This window comes from Paroedura picta, chromosome 3 (assembly GCF_049243985.1).
Source record: "Paroedura picta isolate Pp20150507F chromosome 3, Ppicta_v3.0, whole genome shotgun sequence".
Classification (NCBI taxonomy): domain Eukaryota; kingdom Metazoa; phylum Chordata; class Lepidosauria; order Squamata; family Gekkonidae; genus Paroedura; species Paroedura picta.
In genome coordinates this window covers 2410627-2433231 of record NC_135371.1, presented here as the reverse complement: position 1 = coordinate 2433231, position 22605 = coordinate 2410627, and the positions used below count along the sequence as shown (strand labels likewise).

The 22605-nt window shown below is 48.5% G+C and overlaps 2 protein-coding genes across 11 annotated transcripts in view; one reads left to right on the top strand and one right to left on the bottom strand.

Moving 5' to 3' along the window:
- LOC143833891 (uncharacterized) overlaps positions 1–22605 on the top strand; it is a 234189-nt gene that overhangs the window by 8677 nt on the left and 202907 nt on the right. For 4 of the 10 annotated variants that reach the window (XM_077330152.1, XM_077330157.1, XM_077330153.1 and 1 more), the window contains exon 9: positions 388–3436. The exons of 3 other annotated variants lie outside the window; for them this stretch is intronic. In XM_077330152.1, coding sequence (XP_077186267.1) covers positions 388–1667 — 1280 coding nt within the window. In that variant the 3' untranslated portion in view covers positions 1668–3436. Of the gene's footprint in view, positions 1–387; positions 3437–22605 lie in introns of those variants that run through there. 3 more of the 10 variants (XM_077330156.1, XM_077330154.1, XM_077330159.1) reach the window with 2 other exon arrangements.
- LOC143834137 (uncharacterized) lies at positions 7007–21747 on the bottom strand. Its single transcript, XM_077330742.1, is given in 10 exon segments — positions 7007–10700; positions 10785–10952; positions 14801–14803; positions 16965–17070; positions 17072–17152; positions 17154–18657; positions 18741–18867; positions 19039–19109; positions 20016–20124; positions 21287–21747. Coding segments are annotated over 10 exon segments (3678 nt in total). The 5' UTR covers positions 21713–21747; the 3' UTR covers positions 7007–9617.

Here is a 22605-nt window from a genome sequence, read left to right as displayed (position 1 = left end):
CAACTGCGGTTCTTGAGAGGCCTCACTGTCTTTAAATACTGGAGAATTCTAGCCTATAACAGCTTATAATTTTATGCTTGGGGTTTTTAATTCCTGTTAGTCACCCCGAGACTATTCTTGGAGAGGGGCGGCCTAAAAATTGAACAAATAAAAGGATAGGGGAGCTCAGTGGTAACCTCACACCGCCTCCCCAAGAGGCAATAGTTCAACTCCTTCCCGAAGGCTAAGTCCCTTCCACGCCCTTGAGGCAGGAGAGCGTCTGCCACGACACCCCACCCCCCCACATGAACTGAGAAAAGCCAGGGATACCCATTAAGTCAGTGCCCTCCAATTCCCAGGTTTCAGACTTCCCATCGTGGGTTCTTACGGGATCTCTCCTTATTCCAGCAGGGGATGAACAGGGGGATGAGGAGGAAGAGGAACTGCATCATCTATTGTCAGACGAAGTCAAGGATGAGCACGTGAGAGGAAACTTCAGGAATCAAGGTGAATCTAAGCAGCAGAAAGGAAGCCACGTGGTCGAAAAACAGAATCAACCCATACCTTGGGATTTCTGTGAAATAAGCCACATGGTGGAAGAAATATACAAGTGCTTGGAATGCGGGATGGCCTTCTCAGATCAAACCCAGTATAATGTCCATTTAGAACTGCACAGCGGAAAGAAGACCCATCAATGCCCAGAGTGTGGAAAGAGCTTCCTTTGTCGGGTGGAACTGCTCAGACATCTAAGAACGCATACAGGAGAGGCTAGCGAGAGCTTGTCCGAAACATCAGATGTTGCTCAATGCCAAAGGGTTCATTCAGGAGAGAAGTCGTTTGCCCACTTGGAAAGTGAAATGACATTCTCTGATGGAAGAAAAGGTAATATAACCTATCCAAAGCACAGTATAATGAAGGCACATAAATGCTTCTGGTGTGGAAAGTACTTCAGATACGTATCACAGCTCCTTGTGCACCAGAGAACACACAGAGGGGAGAAACTTTTTGAATGCTTACAGTGTGGAAAGCGATTCAGTCAGAGTGCCCATCTTGAACAGCATCAAAAAATGCACACCAGGGAAAAGCCCTTTGAATGCTCTGAGTGTGGAAAGAAATTCAGTCGGAGCGGCAATCTTCACCAGCACCTACAGACTCACAGGGGGGAGAAACCTTTTGAGTGCTCCGAGTGTGGAAAGAAATTCACTTGCAGCGGCAATCTTGAAAAGCACCTCAGAATCCACACAGGGGAGAAGCCTTTTGAATGCCCAGAGTGTGGAAAGAGATTCAGTCAGAGTTGCCATCTTCAGCGGCATCAGAGGACCCACACGGGGGAGAAGCCTTTTGAATGCCCAGAGTGTGGAAAGAGATTCATTGACAGTACGATTCTTCAACGGCACCAAAGAATCCACACAGGGGAGCGACCATTCGAATGCTTGCAGTGTGGAAAGAGATTTGGTCGGAGTAGCACCCTTCAGCTGCATCAAAGGACCCACACAGGGGAGAAACCTTTTGAATGCTTAGAGTGTGGGAGGAAATTCAGTCAAAGTAGCCATCTTCTACAGCATCAAGGGATCCACAGAGGGGAGAAGCCTTTCGAATGCTCAGAGTGTGGAAAGAGATTCGGACAGCATGGCCATCTTCAAAAGCATCTGAGAACCCACTCCATGATAAGCCATGTAACTCCTTAGCCCAGGGTACTAAACTAATTCCTTATGATGGAGAGATTGGACATGAAGGTCACTTTGTCAGGGCCAGCAATTTGTGCCACAAAATGTAATACTAGGTACCAGAGAGATAAACTTTATAAAGGACACAGGCAAACCCATTCTTTACTCCGATGACAGCCATGTTTAAACCATTAACAGCCTTCTGGTGCTTCCTTTGTCTAACTATCTTTGATAACCTCAGTGCTTACTCTGAATTGTTGCATCAAAATCTGGAGTCAATTTTTGTTCTGTAGCCATTATAGTATGCTATTTAGATCTTTATTTGTAAGCTGAGAATATACTTTTACTGACAGAAAAGAGCTAAGCCTGGACATAGAAAGAATTTTAGAAGAAAAATCCTAAAATTGGGGGGTAATTTGGATCCCAGAATTGGTCACAAGTTGCTAACTTCAGAAAGCTTCTCCTTCACTACAGAACCAATTCTGAGTCCAATGGCACCTTTAAGACCAACACAGTTTTGTTCAAAGGATGAGCTTTTTGTGTGCATGCTCACTTCCTCAGATGCAACCTCCCAACTTAAATCTTTGTTGGTTTTAACGGGGCCCCTGGACTCAACATTTGTTCTGCTGCTTCAGACCAGCACAGCTGCCCACTTGAATCTACTTCCAGTACAGAATCACACTGTTCCCCCACATACCCACAATTTGTGGCATCATTCCATTGGTAGGTGGAGAGGAGTGTGAATGTCCAATTATTTCCACCTTGAGCACGCCTCCCACCTTGGAGAAACTGTGTCTCCATCTACACACACACACACACTCACTCCCTGGTACAAGTTGTCCTCTTCCCTCTCTGAAAATACTCTTCCTCACTACACTGGATCAGCAGCTTTTCCCTCTGCAACCCTGGAAGCATTTTTGTGTGTGAAGCACGGTATCTTCTGCACTTTGAGAGGCCCGCCCCAAAACCTACACATGGAATATATACTCTCCAAGGAACGGGGGGCAATGCCAGATCCACCACAAAAATAGCAAACCCTCCGCAGATTTAACAGCCACCTGGCAATAACCAGCCCTCCTCACTCCCACCACCTCTGTGTGATTCATCCACACGAACCCACTGTCCTCTAAATGTCCAAGTCCCACTGACTGCTCCTTTCCATGCACTTCTTCCCCACTTAGAGACATGTTCCATCTATACCTTGTGCTTAATAGCCACTGATGGAGTTAGGCTCCGTATGTTTATCCGGTCCCCTCTTGAAGCCATCTGTGCTTCTGGCTACTGCCACTTCCTGCAGCAGGGAATTCCACATGTGAATCACTCTTTGGGTGAAGAAATATTTCCTTTTATTTCTTCTAACCCTACTCAATTTCATTGAGTGCCCACAAGTCTTTGTATTGTAAGAAACTTCTTTATTCTTTCTCTGCCTTCTCTAGACCATGCATAATTTTGTAAACTTCTGTCATGTCCCCCCTCTGTTTCTCCAAGCTAAAGAGCCCTGACCTCTTTAACCTTTCTTCTTAGGGAAGGGTTCCATCCCCTTACTCATTTCAGTTGCCCTTTTCTGCATTTTTTCCCAGTGCTATATCTTCTTTTTATTTAACAAATGACATAGTAACAGATCTTTTATATTAGTCAACCAACAGCAATAGACCATGATAATTCCTATTTATACTGTAGAAATACACAAAATAGTTTTGAGAATTAATTATTTAAATGTGAATAATGTTGGCAAGAGTTTATACCCCACTGTTTTGATAATACATTATTAAAGCATTTGGTATCTTCTTTGCTATGAGGTTTTTAATTACAGTATTCTTTATTTCTCTACATTAATTCTATTTTTCCCCCAGCTATAATACCATTTCAGAGGTGTAGTGACTAGGACTGTACACATTATTCCAAATGAGGATGCACCATAGATTTATAAAGGGACATTATGATACTGGCTGATTTTTTTTTTCAATTCCCTTTCTAATAATCCCCACTGTAGTGTTTGTTTTTCTTATTGCAGTTACACACTGGGTCAGCATTTTCAGTGACTTTTCTATCACAACTCCAAGATCTCTCTCCTGGTTATCAGCCAGCTCAGAACAAATCATCATCTATTTATAGTTAGGGTTTTTTTTACTCCAATGTGCATTATTTTACACTTAGAAGAAGAAGAGTTGGTTTTAATACCCTACTTTTCACTGCCCGAAAGAGTCTCAAAGCCTTCCCTTCTTCTCCTCACAACAGACAACAGTGAGGGAGAGAGCTCTGACAGGACTGCTCTGTGAGAACAGCTTCTAACTGGGCTGTGACTGTCCCAAGATCACCCAGCTGGCTACATGTAGAGGAGTGGGGAATCAAACCCGGCTCACCAGATTAGAAGCTGCTGTTCTTAATCACTACTGGCTCTCCCTTAGCCCATGTTAAACCTCATTTGCCATGCAGACGCCCACCCATAGAGCTCCTCACAGACCTCCCTCATTCTCAGCACCCTGAAACAGCACAGTGTCCTCTACAAACTTAGCCACTTCACTGCTTCCTCCCCAACTCCGAATTATTAACGGACAAGTTCAAAAGCACCAGACCTAATACCAAGCCCCGCGGTACCCCACTGCTTACCACCTGCCACTGTGAATTTTGCATACTCTCTGGAAGCTAAAAACAAATTTTGGTTATGCTCTTGAGCCTTCCCAGGCAGCAGTGCGCCTGAGGTGATTTCCCCTTGTTCACTGCCCACCGTTTGGGAGAGGCTTCCTTCATGAGATGTTCTCTACACGCCATGCAAAGCTTCCCCACTAAGCCTCGATGAAAGGGACCAGGCATTTTTCTCCAGGCCAGTTGGCAACCAGAGTATACCAAGTTCATTCTATGCTCTGAACCTGGGTCCTTTTCCACGCTGAGCAAACCCCTTGGGCCACTGCCCCTCTCCTCCCAGTTCCAGCCTTTGGCGCACCATTTCAAACGACCAAGTGAATGGTGCATAAGCATCTAATACCCAATTGGATTATTCGGCTTTCGTGGCCTCTAAAAAGTTGAACGGAGGCCAAATACCACTTTTCCTGCTTCGAGCACTTTTTGACCTCTGCTTCTCCTTCCCCTTTGGTTCATGTTTATTTCCCCCAAGACCATTTTGAGGGCCATTTGCCCCCTTCTGACCCCCTCTGCCCTTCCAACTGCCATTTCCCAACCGCCATTTTGCTTCCAAGTGAAAATGAAACCACACACACGCATCCTGTCTGGGAAAGCTCCACCTCATCCAATCAGCACCAAGCTCCTTTTCATCCAATCAGCACCAAGCTCCATGCTGATTGGCCCTCGTCGCCCAGTAGACAGCCAGCCAGCCTTTTGATCCCCATCTTTGACTCTGGCGGCTCCTCCATCCCCTTTTCCCTCTTCCGCCCCCCTAGAACCAGCTTGTTATGGTGGCTACATTTTCTGAACCCCGGGGCCCTTCCGGTGCCGTTTCTCCGGTGGAGCCTGGGGAGACCGTGTGGCGTAGTGGTCAGAGCAGAGTTCCCCAACCAGGGTGACGAATCCCCAGGGTGGTGCCAGAGCCCCAGAGGGGCTGATCTTTAACAAAGACGCGTTTAAAAGGACCTGGGCTGGTTTCCCCTTTATTTGGGCTGGTCAAACGGCCAGTGATGCCCCTTGGAGGAGGGGGGAAGGGGAGGGACCCTGGCCATGCAGGCCCTGGCGGGCTGAGGCTCCTCTATTGTGGTTGGCCTGTTGGTGGCAGCGGGAGTCCAGTGCAAGGAGACCTCTTGGAGTTGGGTGGGTGGGGTGTTTAATATTTGTTCTACACTTCAGAGGGAGAGAGAGGGTGTGGCTGCGAGGCGTGGCCCGCTGGCATCACTTCAGGTTACCTTGAAGCCTAATTTTTTTTTCCAGGGGTTATTCCACCGTCAAAAGGTTGAAAAGGACTGGGTCAGAGGGTGGGAAGAGGCTCTAGGGCAGGGGTAGTCAAACTGCAGCCTTCCAGATGTCCATGGACTACAATTCCCATGAGCCCCTGCCAGCGAATGCTGGCAGGGGCTCATGGGAATTGTAGTCCATGGACATCCGGAGGGCTGCAGTTTGACTACCCCTGCTCTAGGGGAGCCACTTGCTGGCAGTTAGGGTCTGTAAAGTGACTCCTCTGATGACACAATAAAATCAGAGTCCAGCAGCACCTTTAAGACCAACAAAGATTTATTCAAGGCGTGAGTTTTCGAGGGCAAGCACTCTTTGTCGGACTAAGCTTAGTCTGACAAAGAGTGCTTGCCCTCGAAAGCTCACGCCTGAATAAATCTTTGTTGCTCTTAAAGGTGCTGCTGGACTCTAGTTTTATTGTGCTACTTCAGACCGACACGGCTACTCATTTGAATCTGTCTTCTGATGACAGTATCAGACCATGAGAAGAGACTGCAGAGCTCTCAGTTTGCAGGCCACAGAGGGAGAGAGAGAGAGGGTGGGTGGGAGAGCTGAAGCATCCAGAGAAGTAGCAGCAGCACTTCCTGCCCTTGTGGAAGAGTGTCTGGACCTGCCTATCTATCTGGACCTGTCTATCTGTTACTTGGTGCCGTGTTCACAGCCCTTGCAATTCCCTTTGCCCCGTGCTTGTGAAACTGTGGGATTTATAAGGAGTGTTTGCTCCACTGATCATTTGGGTTGCTCTTTTATGCACCTTTTCACACGGGGCAATGTTCTTTTTTAACTGCAGTGACCAGAACTATATGCAATATCCCAACCATGGTCTCGCCCTAGATTTCTAGAAGGGCAGCAGGAAAGGACCAGCTCCTGTGCTGATTACGGCTAGCATGGAATTTGCACCCGGGGTCAGCATTTTTATCGAACTGGCCACCCCCCCTCCCCCAAGATCCCTTAGGGCAGGGGTAGTCAACCTGTGGTCCTCCAGATGTTCATGGACTACAATTCCCATGAGCCCCTGCCAGCAAATGGAGGACCACAGGTTGACTACCCCTGCCTTAGGGTGTTCCCGGTGGTTTATTTCTTTCTTTGCTCTTCTCATCCCATGCTTGCTTGCTTAATTAATAAGGCTTGTAAACAGTCCTTCTCTGACAACTGCATCCAGCCTTACTGCTGGAGTAGCAAATTCATGCAGCACTACAAACTGCTTTCTCCTAACTCAGGCGAACCCCGAGAACGATTATTATAGCCCCTGCCTTGATATGGCCGCACTAACCTTTGATGCATTTAATGAAGCCCAGCTCCTGACCCACCCACCACCCAGCACAGGATACACAAAAGTCTGGATTACCTGACATCAGGTCCACAGGCCGTTCCTTCAGGGCCTTTACTCCTGGAACCTCTGAACGGTTTTTTACCTGCAAGTTCTCAAGGTGGGCATGCGCACAATAAATCAGACTTCGTAAAAGTACTTAAAGGTTTATTAAGTGAACTAAGATTAATCAGCTATCAAGTACAGGCTCATTGGGTCTGAGTAGCACGAAAAATAACAAAGCTAAGTGTCAGCCTAGATACATGGCATACCTGCGTCGCAGATGGCCATTAGAAGATTGCATAAAAATCCAAGGAACAAGGTGCAGGAGCATTGCAGCATAGCAATCAGTCATAGCTAAACCTATTCCTTGCTACCCTATAGCCCCAATTATAGTCTTCTGCCCCTATCGAGTCTGGCGGACTCTCTTGGCCAACCAAAAGCCTTCTCAGGAATCTGGTCTTTGCTTCTGATTCTGGAAGATGCTCACCTCTGCTCCGACTTTCCCCCTCCCGTCATACCATCTGTTTTCCACAGCCATATTGCATAGAGGAGGCTGACCCACACACACTTTCCTCAACATTCACACACACACACACACACTATCATCTGCTCCCAGGAAGCTGAAGATGCCCTTCACGATAAGATCTCTTGATCTGCATGTTAGGGCTCTGGCAAATTTCTGGCTGCTTTTTAGCCACTAGGTGTAAAATTTTATCTTCTAGCTGAAGATAAAAGCCCTTCCGCTGTGGGAAGAGCTTATGGTGGGGAAATGGGATGTTGGTGGGGGAAGAGGGGTGTCTATATGTACCCCAAACTGGCTAAACCAGGTGTTCTCAGCAATATGCTATCGTGATGCTTCCAGATGTAGCCCCTTGGATTTAATAAAATAACCCTGAACTCTTCTACAGAGAATGTCTCAATTGTCTTGGTGACAGGATGCTTCGGGCTCCGAGTGATGAGACCCCAATCAGCATAGAGCAGGCTGGACTGGGGACAGACTGGGCTCACAAATGCCTCTCGATAATAGCTTGTCAGAGAAACTGTCTGTGAATTAAGAATGCTGGCTGTCACGGTGTGTTTATGCTAGTAGCAGAGAGCCTATAGATATATGTTACCCTGTACGTGTCTATTTCCCTGCAGGATTTGGAAAAATAAATTTTTTGTCAGTTTTGTAGATGTCAGAAAGATTGGAAGATAGGCTGAAATGGCAAGTTTCACAGAGGAGGGCAAACACAAAACAGGCCGTTCTTTGGGTAGCTACTTTCTGAGCCTTTCTGAACCTCCAAAACCAAAAGACCCTCATCATAGCCAACTATAGGAAAGTTTTACTTTTGTATGGATTCTCTGAGGAACATGAACGTCGAATCCGTGTCTCAGGCAGGGAAGGGCATGAACTGGAGAGCCAGTTTGATATAGCGGTTAGGAGTGTGGACTTCTAATCTGGCATGCCGGGTTCGATTCTGCGCTCCCCCACATGCAGCCAGCTGGGTGACCATGGGCTCACCACGGCACTGATAAAACTGTTCTGACCAAGCAGGAATATCAGGGCTCTCTCAGCCTCACCCACCCCACAGGGTGTCTGTTGTGGGGAGAGGAATGGGAAGGCGACTGTAAGCCGCTTTGAGCCTCCTTCGAGTAGGGAAAAGCAGCATATAAGAACCAACTCTTCTTCTTCTTCTGGGAAAAAGCAGATCAGGAGGCTTGCTTACAAACTGAGCTGGTTTGTAAAGCTCATGGCTCTGCACACCCCATTGGAAGGGACCTTTAATTTGGGTTTGCAGAAAGCCCCCCCACCCATCACAGCTAAACTTTAAAGGGACTGAAAAACATCTGCTGTTTTGGGCTGTCTTCTGCAGTAAACTGTAAAAGAACTGCAGAAGACAGCCCAAAAAACAGCAGTCAGCAGAAAGAGAGGCGGGACCTCTTGGGAAGGAACTTTCCTCTCACCTGTCTGCTGGCCCTGTCAAGCCGCTGCAAGCAGAAAGGTGGGAAGGAATTTCTTCCATCCTTTCCTCTCTGCTGGCCAAGGGGAACTGCTGCTAGCCAAAAGGAGAGGAATGCCCTTCTGGGCCGGGACTCAATTTAAACCCTGTTTTCTCCTCTCCACGGCTTTTCACAGGGAGCTGAAAGCAGGATGATTTAAGCCCTTTTTCTGATTCCCACGGAAAGTTGCATGGAGCAGAGATGGGGCTTAAATGCTGCCCAAGATATTTAAACCAAAAGCTGAGTGACAAGGAGCTCCCAGTTGCTCAGGTGTTTCTCCTGAAGAGCAGAAAGCAGGGATCAACCCCAAGTTTCTGCTCTTCATGAACAATCACAAGTTGCCACAAATTGTGCCCAAAATTCATGGCTAGTTTGCTAGTTTGTCCCAGTTCTTCAGGTTATGAACTTTGATTTGCAAACCCAGTACATGCCCAAGATAGTGATTACTTTTGTTCATCAGAAGTTCATGCCTATCCCTAGCCTTAAGCTGTTGCCACACATTAAGTATTGATGAGGTTCCTCCTCTGGGTGGGCTCCTGATGCTAAAGGAGGTATCAGCTGATCCTTTGACCCACAGAGCCCGTCCTCTTCCTTAATTTCTTCTCTGCAGGATCTAAAGCTCTTTCCAAAGTCCGGGCACCTATAACATTTCTTCCTGGTTAGGAAGGTTTCTGTGTAAATTCAAGCTCTTTATAACAGTTTACAAGGTTTCAACACTTTTTTATGATCTGTGGTCATCTTCTGGTGTGAAATAGGAGAAAAGTTTTTTTCACGGGCTAAGCAGTTACATGGTTTCTCCTTGTATGGGTTCTTAGATGATTCTGAAGAGTGCCACGCTGACCAAATCTCTTCCCACACTCTGAACATTCAAAAGGTTTCTCCCCTGTGTGGGTTCTTTGATGCTGTAAAAGATTGCCACTCTGACTGAATCTCTTTCCACACTCTGAGCATTCGAAAGGTTTCTCCCCTGTGTGGGTTCTTCGATGTTGTTGAAGACTAGCACTGTGACTAAACCTCTTTCCACATTCCAAGCATTCAAACGGTTGTTCCCCTGTGTGGGTTCTTAGATGCTGTAGAAGATTGGCATTCTGACTGAACCCCTTCCCACACTCCGAGCATTCAAAAGGCTTCTGTCCTGTATGGGTTATCTGATGCTGATGAAGTTGGTCTCTCCAGGTGAATTTCTTTCCACACTCTGAACATTCAAAAGGTTTCTCCCCTGTGTGGATTCTTAAATGCTGCTGAAGATTACCACTCTGGCTGAACCCCTTTCCACATTCTGAACACTGAAAAGGTTTTTCCCCTGTATGGGTTCTTTGATGCTGCTGAAGATAGTCACTCCTACTGAATTTCTTTCCACACGCTGAGCATTCAAAAGGTTTCTGACCTGTATGGGTTCTTTGGTGCTGCTGAAGATGGCCACTTCTACTGTACTTCTTTCCACACTCTGAACATTCAAAAGGTTTCTCCCCTCTGTGAGTTACTTGATGCCGCTGAAGATGGCCACTCCTATTGAATCGCTTTCCACATTCTGAGCATTTAAAAGGTTTTTCCCCTGTGTGGATTCTGAGATGCTCTAGAAGATGGCCACTCCTACTGAATCTCTTTCCACATTCAGAGCATTCAAAAGGTTTCTCCTTTATATAGGTTCTCTGATGATGCCACTGAAGATGGCCACTGTGACCAAATTTCTTTCCATCCTCAGAGAATTCAAAAGGTTTCTCCCCTCTGTGGCTTTGATGAAGAGTGACACGCTGACTCAACCTCTGTCCACTCTCTAAGAATTCAGAAGATTTCTCCCCTCTATGGATTCGTTGATGCACAAAGAGCTGAGATCTGTATTTGAAGTACTTTCCACAACGAAAGCATTTATATGCCTTCATTATGCTGTGCTTTGGAAAATATATACTGCCTTGTCTTCCATCAGAGAACATCATTCCACCCTCTGAGCAGATAAATGGCTTCTCACCAGAGTTAATTCTTTGGTGTTGAGCAAGGTCTGATTTCTCTGAGAAGCTCTTACTACAGTCTGAGTAGGTACAAGGTTTCTCTCCTATATGTGTTCTCAGATGTCTAATTAGTTCTGCTCTCTGAAGGAAGCTCTTTCCACACTCCAGGCATTGAGTGTGCATTTGTAAATGGACATTATATTGGGTTTGATCTGATAAGTTCATTCCGCACTCCAAACACCTGTATGTTTCCACGTGAATTACTTCCCCTTGACAATGAATATTTTTATCCCGTTTTTCAACCACGTGGCTTCTTTTCTGCCTCTTAAGTCCACCTTGACTCCTGAAGTTTCCTCTCAAGTTTTCTTTCTTGACTTCATCTGGTGACAGAGGATGCAGTTCCTCATCTTCCTCATTCCTCTGATCATCCCCTGCTGGAATAAAGAGAGAGATCCTGTTAGAACATGTGCAAGAAGGTCTGATTTCCCAGTGAATTTACAGCTACACTCTAAATATTTCAGCGTCTTCTTCCTGATGTACACTGAAATGCCCAATAATATACACTTGAAAAGTACATTAAGCACATCAAAAGCACATCAGAAACTCTTGGTTTGGACTCCAACCGTTTCCAGGGTTCCTCACCTGTGTGACTTCTTTGATGTGAAGCAAGGACAGTTTTTTTACTGAAGCTCCTTCCGCACTCCAAGCAATTATACCGTTTCTCTTCTGAGGGAATTTGTGCCTGCAGAATGACATTCATTCTCTGGTTGAAGATTGTTGCTGAGGCCACATTTTCGTTTCCTTCTCCCCTGGAATGGATCCTCTTGTTTGCAGGCAGACTGTTGTCTGTTCTGTTGTTGACTGACCTTTCTTCATGCACTTGGATTTCACGGAAGCCCTCTCCTTGGTAAGGAATGGACTTATCCCTCCTCCTCCCCTTGTGGTTTCCCTCCGGCCTCTGTGGCCCATCTCCATCTTTGAAGTTTCTTTCGGCTTCTTCATGGTTGGCTGTTTCCAAAGAGTGTCCCCCGAATTCCTCATCTGCATCTGCCACTGGAGGAAAGAAAGAGGTCCAATCAGCAGTCATGCAAGAATCCAAGCCACCAGTCAGGCCCTGCTCATTAACAGGTGTGCAATTCCCTTATCAATTCTTTTCTCTCACCCCCCCCCCAACTGAGTCGCTGGTCACGTCTTGTCTCAGAACAAAAGAAACAACAAACTGGGTGGCCAAAAGAAGAATCTGCGTCTTGAGAAGCACAAAGAAGAAGGGTAAGGAAAATGTCTCTTTATAATATTAACAACTCTTCATTCTAAGCAAAACCAATCCAGAGGAAATATTCCATGGACAAGTGCAATCCTTTAAGCAATGCTGAAAGTGGAATCAACGCTGAACCAGGTTCTGCTAAGGCCTTCTTTCGAAAGGATTTCCTCAGCAGCAAAGCCTGTGAGGCACACAAAAACAGCCCAATGGAGGAGCCAACCTCAAAATGGCTGCTTTAACTTTTGTTTCTTAAGCCATCCGGTTGAGGTGCTGCTGCCTTTTAGTTTGCCTGTCCTCTGAACAGCCATTTTGAACTGGGTTCCTCCCCTGAGCTGTTTTTTATGCTCCCAAGTTGTGTTTTGATGCTTTACTGTTATGATCTTTTTTTACTATTAAAAATAGTTTTATGTATGCTCTGTTTTATTTGTTCTATGTACCCTTCCCTGAGTGAGGGCCTATTCATTGCTCATTCCCGTGACATAATCATGAAGGAAACTTACTTGCAGTCAGTTCATCTGTGAAGGCAATACGTATTCGAGAACTTCCTAAGAAACTCTCCGGCCTTTCTTCGGATTTGAGATCTTTGTTCTTCTCCACTAAGGTCTTGCTTATGTCCCCTGGTTCTTTGGCGGGTGGGTGGGCGGGCAGGTGGGGAGAGAGAGAGAGAGAGAGAGAGAGAGAGAGAGAGAGAACAATTTTTATACAGGGAAAGAATTAAATCCAACAACGGATGGACACCTGATCAAGATCAAGACCCACAATCACAACCAAGTAGTTGAAGGGCTGCCACGTAAAGGGTGGAGCAGAGTTGTTTTCTGTTCTCTCAGGGGGTCAGACCAGAACCGACAGGTTGAAATTAGTTCAAAAGTGGGCCCTTCTTTGGAAGTTTTCTCATGGAGGATCAGTCTATCGGTGGCTCCCACCCATGGTGACTGAGGGGAATCACTAAACCTCTGAACCCCAGAGCCAGGAGGCAACCTCAGGGGAAGGCCTCAGCCTCTGTGCCCTGCTCTTGGCTGTCCAGAGGAACTGGCTGGCCACTTTGCGAGACAGGATACTCAACTGAAAGGGCCGCTGGCGTGACCCGGCAGGCCTCTGCTTGTGCCCATCTGTTCTTAAGGACGTGGAAGGACCGGCAACAGAGCAATCTGGCCCCTTCCAGAGTCTTTCTGAGGGCCTCTCATCCTTGCCTTGGCCTCAGATCAGGATACCCTCTCTGGTTTGAATGATGGCCACAACACCAGCCCAGGGCGCTTGGGCCAGTCTCCACAACCATGCCAAACAGTGCTCTCACTACCAGCCCAAGCCTGGGAGGCCCCCGGTGTGTATATGTGTGTGTGTGTGTGTGTGTGTGTGTGTGTGTGTGTGTGGCGGGGGGGGGGAGTAGCTGGGCAGGCATTAAAACAATATATTGCTGTTCAATAATTTGATCCATGCTTCATCACAGCTTGCCCTTTGGACACCTGTGAAACAGCCGTACCCAGAGAGGCCGATAACTCTCCTGCAGGACTTCCTGGTACAGAGTCCTCTGGCCCGGATCCAGCAGGGCCCCTTGGCCTTTGTGAAGGACACGCCCACCTCCTCCAAGGAAAAGGGTCGCTGGAAGAAAAGGCAGATTCCCTGAGGTCTCTCATGCCAGGCAGAGCAGGCATCCTAGGGGAGGGCCGTTGAGGAGGGCGCAGGGTGGCTTAGCTTGGGGAAGGGGTGTTGGGATCCTCTGGTGCTCAGGCACCTTAAGAGCAGCTGCAGGAGCAAAGGGCTGATCCAGCCGTCCCCATTACCTGAACCGGAGGTGCAGCAGAAGATTCTCCTCTTTTGCAAGGTCGATGGCTGGACACTGTTGCTTCACTGCCTGAGAACAAAGAGGAAAGCTGAGTGTTAGTAGAGATGGGCACAAACAGGGAAAATGCGGTTCCTGTCACAAACCGCAAACTGCCACAAACCACAAACTGTCACACAAAACGGTTCAGTTCACAGTAGAACGGCTCCCTGGTGTGCAGGAGACACCATACAGACGATCTGTGTCCGTCTCTCCTCTGCCTGCCCTCCATGTTTGGTGGGGATTGGATTTAGGGGGTCCCCCCCCCAGGGAATGTGACCCCCGGGAAGTGCCTTCTGAGGAAATGACAAGTGTGGGTTTGGGAGATCCAGGAGGGTGCAAGCTAGAGGCATCCGACCTGCAGGGGATCTCCCACGGATCCTCCCCCTCCCCGTTATGTGCAAAGTGGACTTTGGGGGTCTCAGTGACGGCCCCTCAAGGAAAATGCCCCCAAGAACAACGTCAGGCGCAGGTGGCTGGTGGCCTGACCTCCTGCTGCAGCCGGGGACTGGACCCCATTGGGCGACCCCCGTGGGACTCCAGGAGCCGGACCCCCCCACACACTCTGTGCCCCCTCCCGAGGCACTGGACACAGCAAGAAAGGCTTTTTTAAATATTGCATTTTAAAAGCCTTGCACTTCCCCCCCCTTCTCTCCCCAGATCCCCCCGCCTCGACTTACTCGTGAGCAAGCCCCGCCGGGCTCGGCTCTTCTCGGAAGCCCCCTCCCCCCAAACTCCCCCCTCCCTCTCCCCCGCCCGCCCGCCCGGCGCCTCTAGGCCGGAGCTCGGTGGCCGCCACCCTTTGCGCGCCGCGGAGCCCCCGAGGCCAAGGCGGACCCGGCCACGCCCCCTGCGGCGTCACTCCGGAGCCCCGCCCCCCCGCAGGCAGGAAGCCAACTCCCGCCAGGCGCCTCCCCGCGAAGGGGAGACCTCCTTCTGCCCCACCCCCCGCCCCGCCCCGCCCCCCTTCCCAAACTCCCCTCTCGGGATTCTGCTCTCGGCCCCCTCCTGGGGACTCCGGTCGCCACCTCCCGTGGGGAAGCCAGGGGTGCCAACCTCCAGGTGGGACCTGGGACCCCCCCCCCCAGTATTATGTAGCTCCTCTCTGGACCGCAGGGATCGGTTCCCTTGGAGGAAAGAGACGCTTGGAGGGGGGGATGCTGGGCCGCGGCAACCCACTGAGGTCTCTGGTCCAGAGGTTTCCTGGCCTGGAGCTGGCAACTCTACTCCCCCCCCCTCCTCCCAAGGGCACCCCTATTCTTGGACATTTGGCCTCCTTCCCTGGCCTAGGTGGTTTGGGGGGATTGTTAAACTAGTATTTTCAGATGGGGGGGGGCTTCTAAGGACGGGCACCCCTTCCACCACTGTGTATAGTTGCCGTCTTAAGCAATTCTTCAGTATTCAGTATTCTTCCAAGTATTTCAAAGGCTGCCATATGGAGGATGGGGCAGAGTTGTTCTCTCTTGCCCCAGAGGGACGGACCAGAACCGATGGGATGGCTGAATTCTTTTCAGGCTGGAGAGTGAACTGAAGCATCCAAGGCAGCAGCAGCAGGAGCAGCCTCTGAAGAGCCTGGAGGGGACGAAGCGGCAGTCAGTGGGCCCTTGGGGCTGGCCCTAGTCCCTGTGTTGCCCGGCACTGTCTGTTAGGACTTCCCATTGTTCAGAACGGGCTTTCTCAGCCAAGTCCCTCTCTCCACCCCATGTGCAGTTTTATAAACTTCTATCCTGTCTCCACTTACTGTTTTTCTAAGCTGAACAGCCCTCAGCACTTTAACTCATGCTCACTTTAGCCCACGGATCGTTCTGGTTACGCTCTTCAGTACCTTTTCAAACTCCACCATGCTCTCACTTCATCTTATTTGCCACTCCCATTTCCTTGTGCTGGAGAGATCCTTTTGGAGATTGTTGCTCCTGGTTTGTGTCTTGAAGATGGTAGCCATTCACTTAAGTCGGACGCTTGGCCCAGCTGTCGTCACGATTTTCAATCCTAAATAATTAAGCCTTTCCTCTGGGTCAGTTTCTTGACCAAAACTGCTCCTGGGGGTGTTCTTTGCCCCACTGTGGAAGCCGAGGTGTACCCTTCGGTGCAGTTGGGAGTCCCCATGGGATCAAATACCTCCCCTCTGAGACGGTTTCCGATTGAGGGTAGGCCAAAGCCACTTCCACCCACGCACTGTCAACTCAATCCCAAGTGGAGTTTTGCCTGGGCCTGGAATTGAACTTCAAAATATCGAATCTACAATACATATTTGATCACACAGACCCAGGGAGGAATTGGGGAGAAAGAGAACATGTAGACAGGCTCTTAAGGGCACATCAGAAACTGTGCTGCAGTCAAAGGTTTTTCTGCTCTCAGGACATTTAGAGAGCTTCGCTTGCGAGTGAATTATTTATTGTTCCATAAGAACCATAGAGTTGGGAGGGACCTCCAGGCTCCAACCCTCTGCAGAATGCAGGAAATTCACAACCACGTGCCTATCCACAGTGACCCCAATTCTATGCCCAGATGATGCCCCCCACCCACCCCAAAACCAGAATCCCAGTCTGGCCTAGAAGAAATTCGCTTCCTGGTCCCAAAGGGGTGAATGGCATTTCCCTGGGTGTGCCAGAAAGGACCACAAGAAGCTCACACCAACAGTCCTTTCCTGCCCACGGGTCACCACCTGCCTGTGTTCAGAGGAGTTCCTACGGTTTATTGATATTCTTTTCTCCTCCCTGTCTTTGATTTAGAAGATGGACTTTTCTTTATTTCCTTAATTCGTAGCCTTCCCTATTAGTGGCCTACCTTCCTGACTGAGACAGAAACCAGATGACAAAAAATATTTTTAAAAAACTCAATGCAACCTGATAGGAGGAGGCAACCAATACAAATGCAGAAGTGCTATTTCAAAAAAAAATGAGACCTAACCTTTCCTCATACATCTTGGTCTCCAAACCCCTCACCATTTTCATTGCCTTCACAGGCTAAGCAAGTACATTTTTGAGTTTTTAGATGCTCTCAAAGAGTGGAACTCTGACTAAAACTCTATATTCCTTTGTGTGGATTCTGAGATGATTCTGAAGGGTTACTCCAGCTGAATCTCTTTTGACACTGAGCATTCAAAAGGTTCCTTGCCTATGTGGGTTCTTTGATTCTGGTGAGGACTGCCATGCTGACTGAATCTCTTTCCACACGCTGATCAGTCAAAAGGTTTTTCACATGTGGGTTCTCAGATGCCGTTGAAGATTACACCTATGACTGAATGTCTTTCCACACTCTGAGCATTCAAAAGGTTTCCTTTGTGTGAGTCCTTTTATGCTGTTGAAGAGTGCCACTCTGACTGAATCTCTTTCCACACTCTGAGCATTCAAACGGTTTGTCTTTTGTGTGGGTTCTTAGATGCTGCTGAAGAATGCCACTCCGACTGAATTTCATTGTACACTCTGAGCATTCAAAAGGCTTCTCCCCCGTGTGGGTTCTTAGATGCTGTTGAAGAGTGCCGCTCTGACTGAATCTCTTTCCACACAGTGAACATTCAAAGGGTTTCTCCCCTGTGTGGGTTCGAAGGTGCTGTTGAAGATTGCCACTCCGACTGAATTTCTTTCCACATTCTGAGCACTCGAAAGGTTTCTCCCCTCTGTGGGTTCTCAGATGCTGTTGAAGATTGCTACTCCAATTGAATTTCATTCCACACTCTGGGCATTTAAAAGGTTTTTCCCCTGTGTGAGTTTGTAGATGCTGGTGAAGACTGCTACTCTTACTGATTTTCTTTCCACACTCTGAACATTCCAAAGGTTTCTCCCTTCTGTGGGTTCCCTGATGCCGTTGAAGATGGCCACTCTGACTGAATCTCTTTCCACACTCTGAGCATTCAAAAGGTTTCTCCCTTGTGTGAGTTCTTTGATGCTGCTGAAGAGTGCCACTCTGACTGAATCTATTTCCACACTCTGGGCATTCAAAAGGCTTTTCACCTGAGTGGGTTCTTAGATGATTTTGAAGACTGCTACTTGAATTGAATCTCTTTCCGCACTCTGAACATCCAAAAGGTTTCTCCCCTGTGTGGGTTCTAAGATGCTCTAGAAGGTGTCCACTCCGACTGAATCTCTTTCCACATTCTAAGCATTTAAAAGGTTTCTTCTCTCTTTGTGTTTGTAGATGCTGGTGAAGACTGCCATTCCTACCAAGTTTCTTTCCATACTCTGAAAATTCAGAGGGTTTATTTCCCCTGTGGATTCTTTGGTGCACAAGGAACTGGGATAAGTATCTGAAGTATTTTCCACACCAAAAACATTTATGTGCCTTCTTTAAATTGTGCTTTGGAAAACGTGTATTACCCTTTCTTCTCTCAGAAAACATCATTCCACTCTCTGAGTGGACAAATGGCTTCTCTCCTGAATGAGTCCTTTGGTGTTGAACAAGTTCTGATTTCTTTGACAAGCTCTTGCTAGAGTCTGAGTGGCTAGAGGGTTTCTCTCCTGTATGTCTTCTCAGATGTCTAAGCAGTTCTCCTTGGCAAAGGAAGCTCTTTCCACACTCCAGGCATTGATTGGTCTTCCTTCTAGTGTGCATTTGTAAATGGATGTTACATTGGGTTTGATCTGAGAAGTGCACTCCACACTCCAAACATTTGTATGTTTCCGCCACCATGTGCATTACTTCTTGGAAATCCCCCCAGTGGCAAAGAATGGATTGATCCCGCTTCATGACCACATGGCTGCCTTTCTGCCTCTTCGGTCCAAGTTGATTTTCATCTGGCAATAGAAAGTGCTGTTCTTCATTCTCCTCATTTCTCTGTTCATTCCCTGCTGTAATAAATAGTGAGGTCCTGTTAGAACCTACCAACGGAGGTCAGCAGTTTCCACCTTTGGCATCTAGGAAAGATCCTTACCCAGAGAGGCCACATTCCCAGAGTTCTCCCGCATGACTTCCTTGTAGAGAGCTCTTTGGCCCAGATCCAGGAGGGCCCACTCTGCTTCGGTGAAAGACACGGCCACCTCCTCAAAGGAAAAGGGACCCTGGAAGGAAAAGCAGAATCCCTCCTCAGAGATCCTGCCAGGTAGAGACTACACTCTAAACTGAGGCATTCCGGGATGATGGAGGTTTAGAGGAAGCGCCAGTCAGAGCTTCTCCTTCCTCCGACAGCAGCCAAGCCCACCTGAGAAAGAGGAGTGCTCCACCCCCCCTACCTGCACTGTAAGTGGAGCAGATGTTTCCACTTCTCTGCCACGAAAACGGCTTGACGACGTCTCTTCAAAGCCTGCAAGGGAGACAATATTGGGAGGGTGAATTTTAAGCTCAGCTCCACATATCTCTGTTCCCAGTGTTGCAAAACCTTGCCCAATGTACACTGAAGTAAATTTGGACTGGCTGCTAATAACACTTGTAATGACTTATAATAAACTGGGGGAGGTGGGAGGAGCATGAGGTCCCCGTGAGCCTCATTGGGGTTATAATAAATGCTGCTGACAAACTGTGCCTTGAAATGTGCCCTGTCGTGTCTGGAGGTCAAAAGGTCACAGCACCCCTGCTTGATCAGACCTGAAGCGCAGGAAAGCCATTCTCCACCCTGCCCTTCGGCCCAAACTTCCAGGGGGGGAAAAAGACTGGATGGGAAACTGCATTGTAAGCCAGACATTAATTTAGCATATCAGCCGACATTCTGAAGACACTAGGGGAGTACTGATGGACTTCCAGACAGCCAAGTATTCACCAGGATGAGACAGTAACATGACATCCCCCCCCCCATGTTCCACCCTCAAACCTCAGGGCCTGGCATCCCTCGTCTAGTACCCTCTTTCTGGCCCTGGCTAGTCTGTGCTTTCCAGGTCAGGAGAACATGGAGAAACCATTTATTCACCATGGCTAATAACTGCACCCAGATTGGAATCCCTTTCTTTTTGGCAGACCCCCTGGATCCTTCTCTAACAGAACGACAGTGAGATATGAATGTTTCAGTTAATGCAAATACGAAAGATATTGTCCTCCAAGAATCTGTCCACTTCCCCTTAGAGTGAGCGGCCATCACTGCATCCCAAGCTACTAAGGGCCAGAAGTCCACTGAATGTAGTGAGCTGAAGTATTTTTCTTTCCCCCCGTCCCAAACCACCTACTCAACAACTGTGACAAGGTGCCCTGATCCCATCTGGACAGGAGGCCCCCTTACCACTTGGCAGGGCATCTTGGGCCTGCTCCTGGGCCCGCTGGCCTTCCTCTGAGGGAGCTCCTTCTGCAGCAGAGAACTTCCCTTCCATTTTCTCAGGTTGTCCCCATGTCTGAAAGAACAGCAAGCGAGACAGGTAAGAGAAGGAATGGACGGGCTGAGGAGATGAACTCTGCCCCGCTCTCAGATTCCTCATCCCTGCATCAACACAGGGTGGGGTTTTCTTCCCAGCCCACTGAATTGCCTGGAGGTAGAAAGATGCAAGAAGTGATGTGAGCAACACACGGAAGAACTATGCAAAAGAGACGGAAGAAGAAAGGGAAGTGAAAGCTGTACTGAAAACAACTGGGAGAAACATCTTCAGGAGGAGGTGGCGGACCAAGAGAGCTATGAAGGCACAGGAACAGAATTTTTAACAAGAACACGCTAACAAATATGGAAAACGAAACAATGACCCCCAGACTGGAAAAGACCCATTTACACATCAGTTCCAAAAAAGGAGCCATCACAGACTGCACTAATTTCTTATGGGAACAAAGTGATGATCAAAACCTTACAGCAAAGACCGTCACCATATATGGAACGTGGAACGTCAGACGCTCAAGCTGGATTCAGGAAAGGACGAGGCTCCAGATTTGCAGATTTACATGAGTTACTAAAGAGAATTTTAGAAGAAAGTCAGCTTGTGATCCATATATGACAGCAAAGGTTTGGATGGTGCAGAAGATCATGAAAAGCTACAGTTGGCTTTACATGACATGGGTGTGCCACTACACTGGACTGCTTTGATGCACGGGGTGTGCTCTGCACAAGGGGCGACTGTTGGGACAGAGAACCGTTTGGCAAGGGTGTCAGACATGGAGGCATCGTATCTCCCCGTCTCTTCAGTCTGGACTGAGGACATATCACAAGGGAAGCGGGATTAGACTTGGAGGAAGGGGGAGTCAAAGCTGGTGGGAGGAATGTTAACAGTCTGAGAGATGCAGGTGACACCACATTACTCGTCCCCGAAATAGGCAATAATGCTAGAAACAGTTGAGAGCAGCCAGAAAAGAGGAAAGCCCAACAGGAGATGGGTTGACTCAGTCAAGGAAGCCTTGGCCCTCAGTCTGCAAGACCCGAGCAAGTCCTTCAACGGAAGGACCTTTTGGAAGGCATTATTATTAATGGCCAGAAGTCGGATCTACTTACACCACCTCCACACATGCAGAAATCTCTGACCAGGCAGCCAGAAGAGGACTGTTGCTTGAACTGAATGAATGAATCCCCCTCACCTGGTCCACCTGCCTCTTCTCCTCTGCCTGGCTCAGGAGGAAGCCTTCGGCCAGGGCCACCGCCTGGGAGCTGCTCTCCGGCCCGCATCCTCTCACCCAGCCCTGCATCTCCTGGGGCAGGAGGGCCAGGAACTGCTCCAGGATCACCAGGTCCAGCATCTGCTGCTTGGTGTGCTTCTCTGGCTCCAGCCAGCGGCTACAAAGTCCATGGAGCCGGCTGCAAACCTCTCAGGGCCCCTCGGCCTCACAGTAGCAGAACTGCCGGAAGCATCGGCTACGTACACCTGCAGTCCAAGTGTTCTGATGCGGGATCTCTGGCAGAGCTCTTTCCCAGGATTCATCACCACTCCCGGCCCGGGTGGGAAGGGGGCCTTTCCTTGATCTCTTGCCAGCATCAAGTTCTTCTGGGTCCTGCTCTTCCATCATTTCCCCTTTCTCTTGAGTATCATCAACTCACCGTGGAAAGATTCCCTTATGTGGCTATGAAGAGGGAGAGGAAATTATATCAAAAAGGTGTGACAAAACCCAGAATACAACAGAGCTGCTATATTACGTATCAACCTTTTAAAGATATGCCTGTTTGGCCCATCCGGAAAGTCAGCCACCTGTATTTGGCTCTTTAAATATCTGTCTCAGCTGTTAAGAGCTTGGCCTCTGATTTCTGAGAATCAGTCTTTCTAAATATAAAGGAAAACTGGAGCCCCAGAGAAAATGGCTGGCAGTGGCTTTAGCAAGACAGAGATCTCCTCCACAAGCCCAGAAGGGTTAAGCCAGGGGTAGTCAAACTGCGGCCCTCCAGATGTCCATGGACTACAATTCCCAGAAGCCCCTGCCAGCGAATGCTGGCAGGGGCTCCTAGGAATTGTAGTCCATGGACATCTGGAGGACCGCAGTTTGACTACCCCTGGCTTAAGCCATAATAGCTGTGTCCACACGGCCAGCGGAGGGAAAAGCGCAGAGGGCACAGGGGCTGCTGGGGGAAGAGGGACCGGAGGAGGAGGCAGTGATGCCGAAGAGGTTGCCAGCCACTTCCTGGATGATGGTGGGACTAAACTGAAAGGAATTGCTGGAAAGATGCAATGCTGCTTGGAAGGCTGGCATCTCCAAGGATTCATGTGGGTAGCCATGTTGGTCTGGAGCAGCACAAGAAAAGGAAACCAGAGTCCAGTCAGGCACCTTGAAGACCAACAAAGATTGATTCAAGGCGGGAGCTTTCGAGGGCAAGCACCCTTCCTCAGACTATGAACCAGGGGTAGTCAAACTGTGGCCCTCCAGATGTTCATGGACTACAATTCCCATGGGTTCCTGCCAGCATTCGC